This window comes from Sinocyclocheilus anshuiensis, unplaced genomic scaffold, assembly GCF_001515605.1.
Source record: "Sinocyclocheilus anshuiensis isolate Anshui unplaced genomic scaffold, SAMN03320099.WGS_v1.1 scaffold274, whole genome shotgun sequence".
Taxonomy (NCBI): domain Eukaryota; kingdom Metazoa; phylum Chordata; class Actinopteri; order Cypriniformes; family Cyprinidae; genus Sinocyclocheilus; species Sinocyclocheilus anshuiensis.
This window is the reverse complement of record NW_015547698.1, coordinates 2,381,708-2,392,190: the sequence shown is the minus strand read 5'-3', so window position 1 is coordinate 2,392,190 and position 10,483 is coordinate 2,381,708. Positions and strand designations below refer to the sequence as shown.

Sequence of the window (10,483 nt, the reverse complement as noted above, 5' to 3'; positions counted from 1 at the left end):
TGAGTGAGTGAGTGAGTGTGTGAGTGTGTGAGACCCTGGACCACAAAACCAGTCTTAAGTGTCAATTTTTCAAAAAAATTCTGAAAGCTGAATAAATAAGCTTTCCATTGATGTTTGTTTTTACAATAGGACAATATTTGGTCGAGATACAACTATTTGAAAATCTGGAATTCTGCTTTCGCCAAAAACAAACTTTTAATATGTAAAAAAAAAAAAACTTTCAATGAACTTTAATTTTGTAAATTACCTGTGTTTAAGGTATTATTACTTAATCAAAACAACCCAACTGCAGTTTGATTTATATTACTTGGAATACGCAATTAAAAAAACGTGATTTCTGAAAAAAAAAAAAGTGATAGTTTTTTTTGCAAATGAACTCTTCATATACGTTATATATACTGTTTGTATAATAATGTTTAGAATACTTTTTAGAAATATTAACTTAAATAAATATTAAATTAGTAATAAATATTAAATAAATATAAAAGCATATTTATATTCACAAGTACAAATTTATATAAATAATAATAATAATAAATCCTGCTTTATTTAATATATTGTTGCTTAATGTAAATTCTATAAATACTATGTGATAACTGGAAAATTGTCTATTAAATGCAGGTTTTTTTATTAAGTTGAAGCATATACTACTGTCCAGTTTATGGTTTTTCTGTCATGAAACATTTCTACATGATCACTGGAGATATTCAGTGGTGTTAATTCTGTTGCGCAGGTGCTTTCCATTGTGTATGTTTACACACGTCTAAACAGCATGTCGTTCCACACTGAATCCTGTTTAATAGACACATCGCAGTTCTTCAGAGCCTCAGAGAGCTGGAGGTGGAACAGGCTGTTTGGATGTATTCACAAAACATCAGGAAGCACATAAAACAAGACAAAATATAGACGTAAACCGTGTGCCGTTGGCTTGTTTGTGATTTGTGAGGCCTGTTGAAGGATGTTTGTCGATGTTTCCTCCGTAGATTCCTTCTATGATGTGGTCACAGTAGGAGCTCCGGCAGCCCATTCGCAAGGCTTCAAGAACGGAGGCTTGCAGAAACTGCTCAGCAAATACGAAACCGAGAAGAAGAGGTCAGTCTCCACATGTTCATATGTGTCTCTTCTGATTACTTTGCTCTGGTGATGGAGAATGATTGTCTGAAAGCCTCCATTTGTGGATTCAGACACTCGCCAGCTTTCTTCTGTAGAGATATAAACTAGAGAAGTTCGCCTTTTAAATCCAAAATATGTCGTTTATGTCATTTGCATGGTTTTATACAAGATTAATTTGTCAACATGAGACCACCGAGGAGATTTTTTTCATTTAATGAGATATTATAAATTCATTCTGTCCTTGTCATCCATGTCTTTCCTCTGTGAAACAAAAAAAATTCTATTTTGAAGAACATTATTTTGAGACCACGGGCTGTCAAGCTCCAAAGCGCTATAAAAACAACATAAATGTAGTACATATTGATGGCGGTGAGTCTCAATATCTTGCACTGAAGCAAATGAGCGTGATTATTTTGCTGGAGAGAATTAAGCCACGTGAGCTGCAGCACATTTAGACGTATTTCTAGGGAATTGTACGAAGGTTGCATCATTCGGAAGCAGAACTCTAATCCACGCGCACATTTGATCTTTTTGAAGTTAACGTTGATGATGTTTTTGCTTTAGGCTCAAATATTTTCCCTCATTAAGGCTCTTTAAATTGATCAATCTGTTAATCCGGTCAAATCCAGGGGTCTCATTTATAAAAACTCTCCATAGATTTCATCCTAAAAGTGTACGTAGGCACAAAAGCTAGATTTTGCGTACGCTCAAAAGTTTTCAGATTTATAAAACCATGCGTACGCCAGAACCTGCGCAAAAATCCCTTTATAAATCCCACTCAGGGTAAGATTGTGCGTATGTGCATCTCCACCCCGACTCCTCCCCGAAATCACCATATATGGAGCTTACAACGCCTAGTTTTACTATGCATAACCTCATCTGCATATCATTTCTATGCATATTCCCATCCACGTGACACCATGTTTAACACTGTCAAAGGTACAAGACATTAAGGAAATATGAGATACGGACTATAAATGCCAGTTGTGCCATACACATTGATTTTTATTGCTAAAAATCATCCAGTATCCTTGTTATGTTTTAGAATAAATATATCACAATATCCATAAAGAACTGTTTAAAATAGTTCTCAGAAAAATCATTTAGAATAGAGCTGATCTCATTCATTTCCACTGGCCCAATAATATTGCAATTGTTTTTAAAAATTCAAATGAAATTAAATTAATGCAGTTTTGATGATAAGGTGAACATCTTTTAGCTATCACCGAATCCAGCAGTGTCCGCCACAATATCGAAGTAAGTGCGCATCATTGATCATTATTTCGCTAAAAATATTTTCTCATAACATGAGATGTGCAGTTTACTTTAAAGATAAATTATTGTGCACCTATAGCACTCCTCGCTGTCATTAAAACAACATACAACAGGAAAAGTAATCAAGCGCATCCACTAGGCTATGTCTAAAATTATATAATTTTGGTTTAACTTCTGCGTAATGACTTTATGTAAATTCAGTGCTTATCTCCATTAATGAGAGTGGAATATTTAATGTAAATGTATATGATGAAATGAAAACAGTTTAAAATCGTTGTTTACTTCATTACTTTTCTCTCTCCAGGAAAAAAGTCCGTACGCATGGGTCAGAGCCTGCGTGCAGGTTATCAGTTGTATCAAAATTTGATAATTTACTCACCCTTAAATTGTTGTTTTAGCTTATTGCTATGTGGTTGCTATGGTGTTGCAAGTAGGGTTGGGTGATGTCTACAAAATTGGCATCGGACGATGTCTACAGTGAAACATTGCGATGGACAATGACATCGGCGAGGGAGGGTGTGCCCAAAGCGTGAATCCTTATAAGGCATGGAAAACAAATAACGATTCCTAACACCATGTCTACACCGGACGCGAGCGGCGCGGCGCAGCAAAATACTATAGAACCACTAATCTATAATAGAGATTCATTATATAAAGATCAGTGTATAGAACTTATTATAATCAGTGATGCTGTCTACACAGGATGCGCGTTCTATTTATGATGTGCTGACACAAATTTAAAATTGATTTTCAATGGTCGCTTTGTCGCGTCCAGTGTAGACCGACTTTAGCTGATGCGGCACGGTGCGGCGCGACACAACAACTGTCACATCCGGTGTAGACATGGTGTCGGTTGCCTGTTACATTACAGTAAATAAAATTTAACTTACCACATAAACAGAGTAAGGAGAGATGACTGAGGACTATGGCGAATGATTTGCAGATCCTGAGCACCACTGACAAACATCTAATCTTGTCAAATGTGTGGTTAAGTACTGCCGCTCCATAGTATAAACAGACTACGTGCGATCGCGAATCTCGAAAGTGAAAGTGAAACTAAAAAGCGATCGTGCATTCAAAAGCAGTTTCAATGCCAGGTATAATAGCGGCTCCCTGATGCTCGAAATATATGTATACATCTCATATTTATTCCCTTTAGGGGTTCCTTATGCACGTAATTTTCTTTCCGAACACGGTATTGGGATGCGGTGGATTGCGGGGGGTATGGGGGGGTGGCTCACGATGCCGGCTCAACATCGTGATGTCTATCAGCCATCGGCGATGGACGATGGCATCATATATCGGCCGAACCCTAGTTGCAAGATAGAAGAAAGTGTTTTGGGTGTTTGTGCGTGTGCACTGTTAAGTTGCTAACATGTTGCTATGCGGATTCTAAGGGTGGTGTAGGTGGTTGCTAGGGTGTTGCTATGTGATTGCTAAGACGTTTTGAGTGGTTTTCAGTGTGTTGTGCAGTAATTGTGAATTTTAAAGTTTTCTGAGTGGTTGCTAGGGTGTTGCTAGGGCATACTGGGTGTTGCTAGGTGGTTGCTTGGATGTACCTGGTGGTTGCTAGATTGTTGATAGGTGGTTGTTGTGGGTGTTTGTTTGTGTGTGTTGCTGTGCAGTTGCTAGGGTGTTTTAATTGATTGGTAACATGCTGCTATGTGGATTCTAAGGCATTCTAGGTGGTTGCTAGGTTTTTGCAAAGCATTTTTGGTGTTTGTGTGTGTGTGTTAGGGCTGCACAATTATGACAAAAAATCATAATTGTCGATTATTCCCTTGAAATTCTAATTGCGATTATCACAATCTACATTGAATGATGTTTACACCATTGTTTGAAGCAACTGCACGCCATATTTTTATATGAAAATAAACAAGCTGAAAACACTCTAACTGAAAACTTTTAGTGCTTTTCTATAGTATTAAGCCTCAAATGTCAACTATATATTGGATTGGTTTCTTTAAATAAAAAAAGTAAAAATAAGCATGATATTATAATGTTATACTAAAACTCAAATTAAAACAATGGAAAAACCCTTAAGATAACCTGTAGCAAGAAAAAAAACACATCTTAAGCATGCAGAATAACATAAGTGGACTTTAAACGATTAATTGCACCTTTGAATGATTATGTAATTGTGGCATCCATAATTTTAATCGCTGTTAGAAATTCGATTAATTGTGCAGCCCTAGTGTGTGTGCGTGTGTGTGTGTGCTATGGTGTTCTAAGCAGTTGTTAACATGTTGCTATGCGGATTCTAAGGGTGGTGTAGATGGTTGCTAGGGTGTTGCTAAGATGTTCTGAGTTTTGCTATGCATTTTTGCAGTAATGTGTTGCTATGTGGATTCTAAAGTGTTCTGAGTGGTTGCCAGGGTGTTACTAGGGCATACTGGGTGTTGCTAGGTGGTTGTAAACACGTTCTGGGTGTTTGTTTGCTTGTGTTGCTATGAAGTTGCTAGTGTGTATTAATTGATTGTTAACATGTTGCTGTGTGGATTCTGAAGTGTTTATTTGAATTATTTTACTTTATAATTATTGTAAAGATTAAGTAAATATTTATAATTAATACATATTTCATATTTTTAGTAAGTGTTTTTTTCTGTTTGTTGTTATTTTAAAATTATTTATTTTAATTGTACATTTTTATGACTTAATTCATTATTAGCTTTTCATTAAACTTACAAACCCCAGTTTGGAAAACCTCTATGTAATCTAATGTTTAATGCACTTCATGTTGATAATAACAATAAATGGAATATATTTTCTTTCTCTTTGTATTTTTATATCAATATGGTACAAGATTTTTCCATTTAAATCAATGTGATGAATGAGTTAGGTCAAAAGTAATCTAAAAGTAATCAAAAAGTAGTCTGATTATATTACCTAAAATGTGTAATGTAATAGATTACGTTACTAATTACAATTTTTGTCCTGTAATTTGAAATCAGTAACAGACTACAATTTGTAATTGATCTACCCAGCACCGTTGGTTGTTAACATGTTGCTAAATGGATTCTAAGGTGTGATTGCTGATGTGGTCTTGGTGGTTGCTATAGTACAGTACATGGCCTTTATCTAGTCTTTTTAGCAGCAGTCTTGCTTGAAATATATCATAATTTGGGCTAAAACCACTTTGCAAGTCTGAATGTGCAATGATTGTACTGTCATGAAGAGTAATAAGTGTTCACTTTCAGCCACAAGTTCAGCTTTAAATTGTTGCGGTAGGATAAATTCCAAGCTGTTGGTGGAATATACAGTAACAGTGGTCTTGTTGTTTCTCTCTCTGGAGTCTTTAATGACTTTAATAACTTCAGAGTCTGACATTTCCCCAGTTGGATCCCGTTGGCACAACTCTGGAGTCTCTCCTGACATGTCTGTTGCTCTGAAATGAATTGTGACCATCTCTTTCTGCCTCAGTCGTCCATCTCCCACTCCTTCTCCTTCATCTTCTGTTCGTTTTGTCCTCACAGAGATGTTTAATTAGAAAGCCTGTGTCTTGACTGTCATTGAAGCGGTTTATCTGTCCTTGCCGTCACACCAAGCATTTCAACGATGAGTGTTTTCTATTCTCAGCCCTCTGAAGAAGAAGGAAAAGCATGTCATGTCATCTCAGCCCCCTTGTTGTTTCCATCAGTAAAGAGCTTCTCACGTTTCTCTTATTCAGTTCTTTGCATTTTTGTACTTTGTGAATGATCACAGCTGGCTTTTGTGTATGCAGTCGAGTCTCAGGGGGCGAGTTTGTCGTCATGAGGCCGGTCGTGTGAATGTGCCCATTTTTTTATCATTTGAGATGCACTTCTCTCAAACCCTCTGAGAACAGACTCATTAAAAACCAAGCAAAGTCCAATTATTTTCTTTACACTGCCTGGGTTTTTATGTTACTGAGCCAGACCGACAGAGGAATACTAGTGCAAAGAAATTGAACAGCTTTTCAAAAAGTTTCCAGCCTCCAGTGGTGGAAAGATTTATCAGTGGAGCACGTCACTGATACGAGGCAAGGACATTTGCTGTGTCTACCGGAGAGAAATCAATTTCTGAAAGAGCGTTTGCACTGCACATTAATCCAGGCTGATATGGACCTCATTTTGTTTCCTTTCCGACTTGGCTAATGTTTTACTTCATGCTCAGATTTGTATTTTTTATGCCTCACAAGCTAGTGAGTCCTTCTGTAATTTTTTTTTTTATTATTATTGAATTTGCATATAAAGTTAAAGATGCTTGTTAAAGAGAAAGTTCAGACCAAGAGTTACTCTATGTCATGTCATTACTATGGGATGATATTAGACTCAAAATGATTAATAGATGCAATCCAATCCACACACTGGATTGGATTGCAATACATGTATAAAATTAATGCAGTACATGGATAATTGTGCGTGCATCTATTAATCATTTTGAGTCTAATTTCATCCCATACATTACAACCCTGTATGAGTTTTTCTTCAGTGGATCACAATAGGAGGTGTTGTGAAGATCACACTAGCTGATCGTAGGGATGCAACGATTATAGATGTTATTTGCGCAAGCTGCAACAGTTCCGTTCCGTGTAACAGAAACACTCGGTTTAGCGGAACCTTTACGATTAATTAACCGTGACGTTTTAAAGTGCAGTTAATCGCTAAACCGGTTAATCGCTGCATCCCTAGCTGATCGTTTACATGCAATTACAATGAATGAGGACTTTTATGCTTCAAAGGCCACAAAAAATGTCATTAAAAGTATTTATATGACTTGTGCACCATGATCCAAGTCTACTGAAGTCCTAACTTTGTGTGAGAAACAGCTAAAATAATGAACCAGATCAGTCAAATTCGTGTGTGTGAATCGTTCTGACTGGTTTTATGAACTGAATCATTTAAGTCATTGTAAAGATCTGACTCAAAAGAATGAATCATTCACAATTTGTTTAAGCAGAGCTGTGGCAGATATCAAGAGTTTTAGTGAATTTTATTTAAATTTGGTCTGTTTCTCACATGAAGCTACTTCAGAAGACTTGGCATATGGTGCATAAATCATATAAACTACTCATATATAAACTTTAGAGACCTTTATGGTTCTTTTATTTTAAAAGCTTGAACGCTTCAGTCCTAATTCCTTGTAGTCAATGGAAAAGAGCGACCAGATGCATTCTTCAAAATATCTCCTTTTGTGTGTCATTGAAGAAAAATGACAAAATGACAATTTAATTTCCACTCTTTGTTGTTTTTCAACACTTTACACATAAAAGGGGCATTTACACAACATGCAACAATGAAAAACAGTGCAGCAGAACTTGTATATGACTTGTGTATGAAACACTTTGTGCAGTTTAATGGACAATGAGAGATGACCTCATGAACACACTCGTATTCATTCACGCTTCCGCCCAGACCTTCCTGGAAAGCAACCTTTTAGCATTTTCTTTGATTAGAAGACAAATATAATAGGACAGACGTGATTCTTGGCCTTTATTAATGTATCACAGGAAATGCATTGCTGGGGAAAAAGGATGCTGAGAGCGAAATGAAAGAGCCATCTTTCTTCTCTTCTGCCTGAAGAACGAGGCTGGAAAGGCGGCTGGAGAGCGATCGGACCGATCCATCAGGTCAGGGGTGGACGCTCGGCCCGATGTAATATGCGGCTACAATGGCTTTGATTGGCTTGCTGTGTGAGAGCCAATCAATATCCATTTCTCCGGTTCCTTGAGGCCGCCTCCGAACCCGAGCATTTATTTCTCTTTAACATCCAAAGCAGTCCAGGAGCACTTTATTTGCCTTTAATTTGTGCGTGTCGGCATGACTAGAATGTTCTGGCGTTCAGCAGTCGATTTGCTCGCTGCACAAAGACAATCGTCTCCTTCCAGGTGGCATGAATGAGTGTTTTTGTGTGGATTTGAGTGTGTGCACTTTGACAACATCCCAGCTAACAGGGAACGTTCTCAGAACATTTGCTAACATTCTGGCAAGGTTCTCTAAAAGCTAAGAACAAATGTTCTTCCAACAAACATTAATAGAATCAGTTCAGAGTCTTCTGGTCTTAGTAGTGTTCTTAAAATGTTGCATAAAATGATGCATTCATGGAATGTTATTTATATATTCATAGAACGTTGATGGAACGTTATTTATATGGAATGTTATTTCTATAATCATGGAACATCGCTGGAACGGTATTTACTGATGGAACGTTATTTATATATTCATGGAACTCTATTTATATACTGGTGGAACATTGGTAATGTTATTTATATAATCTTGGAACGTTTTTCTGGAACTTTTTATTTGGACGTTCTTCTAACGTTACTTGTTTCAGAACGTTCAGACAACATTCAAATGTAAGATTCCCGTAATGGTTGCAAAATGGAATATTCCCTTAACACTTGTATAACCAAGGGAAAAAAAACGTTTAAAATGTGTAAAATTAAATTAAATGAATTTTCAGAGAATGCTCAGAAATAACGTTTTCGTAACTAAATGGAAACATCAGCAAAACGTTGTTGTTTTTGTTTGCTGGGATGAGTGTTATGAATGTAACAGCTAGCTTTCTCCATATTTCTCGCTCCGGGTGTGTGTTCACGGTTTGTGTGTGTTCACTGCTGTGTGTGTGCACTTTTTCGATGGGTAAATGCAGAGCACTAATTCCGAGTATGGGTAACCATACTTGGCCACATGTCACGTCACGTCATTACAGACTCCCAGCAGCGGTTTGTAATGACTGGCCTGGTGTGTACTAGGGCTGTCAACATTTTTTTTGAATTTTTTTGAAAGACCGAAAGAGTTTAAATGTTTAGAAAGCCATGTAAAATTAATGCAAGTTCAACTTTGAAAAAACATATCTCGAGGCTTTATGGCGGGGGTTTTTCCCCATCCCACTGCAACTCATGTTTTTAAATGAAAAATGTACTCTGTGTGATTGGCATACATACATGATGCTGTTTTGTTTATAGTTGTTTAAGCAACTTAATTAATTACAATTGGTTTATAAACATTATTTTAAACATTATGCACTTTTTTTTCACAGATAGTCATGTTATCTTATGCTTTGAATAAACGTGCGTTAGTAATATTTGCTCGAAGTGGCCTCAGGAGAGAATCCAAAAGCTTTTCTTCACCCTAACTGAAATTATGCATTTTAAATTCGAATATAATTCGAATTTTGATAATATTTAAGTACAAAATTTGAATTTAGTTTTTCAGCCATTTTGACAGCCCTAGTGTGTACTCTCATCCTGTGGTGTAAACGTCTATCTCTCTGCCTTTATATTTGTACGTTTAATTAAAGATTCACCAGAGACATGGGCCTGAATGCACTGAGGGGCTTGGTGTTTCCTTTCCTCTCATTAGCATCATTTTTTTTATTTCCATTGATCGTTTATGAAAATCCAGACAGCACATTTACAGATCTTCCTGTGTGTATGGAGGATGTGGCTAATGGTAGTGCTCCTTTGAAATATTTCCTGCTGTTCTGCGGCCGAACTTCCCTCATGCTGTGTGTTTGATGCTGCGGTGTAGATTATTTTAGGCTACTTATCAGAAGTAGCCTAAAATAATATGCACCCTTTTGAAGAACACACTGTTACTGCAGTTGCTAATAGACTTGAGAGTGGACAGTATATTTAATTTAATGAAGATTCTTTGAAGATACTTTGATGCTGTAGCTGCCCAAGCTATAAGCTAATCATGGTTTAAAGCCACTCAAGTATGCTTTACAGTACAAGCTAACAAATGTAGCTAACCATGCTATATTTGCTAGTTACAAAATGCATATCTTGCAGATTAATATGTATCTGGCACAAAAGCAATTAGGTTATCAATATTCTTTAAAAAAATAAATCAAATTCAATATGTTTAATTTACATTTACTAATAAAATTAAACAAAACTGTATTTTATTTACATACATAAAAACAATAAATAAACAAACAAATAAATGCTGTTTTTAACAATCGTATAATATTTATAATTACTTTATGTAATTTGTTTGTACAAAAAAATATTACATGCAACACTAAAAAATCATATAAATCTATTTATATTTAAATATAATACAATATTTAAAATAAAATAATTATATAAAAATTATATATTATATATTTTGTAATCATATGATGTTATACC

At 36.0% G+C, this 10,483-nt stretch overlaps 1 protein-coding gene across 3 annotated transcripts in view; it reads left to right on the top strand.

Annotated features, from left to right (window-relative positions):
• Window positions 1–10,483, top strand: part of LOC107703845 (type II inositol 3,4-bisphosphate 4-phosphatase-like) — a 121,011-nt gene that overhangs the window by 71,556 nt on the left and 38,972 nt on the right. For all 3 annotated transcript variants that reach the window (XM_016506612.1, XM_016506611.1, XM_016506613.1), the window contains exon 8: window positions 984–1,092. In XM_016506612.1, the coding sequence (XP_016362098.1) occupies window positions 984–1,092 (109 nt within the window). The remainder of the gene's footprint in view (window positions 1–983; window positions 1,093–10,483) is intronic.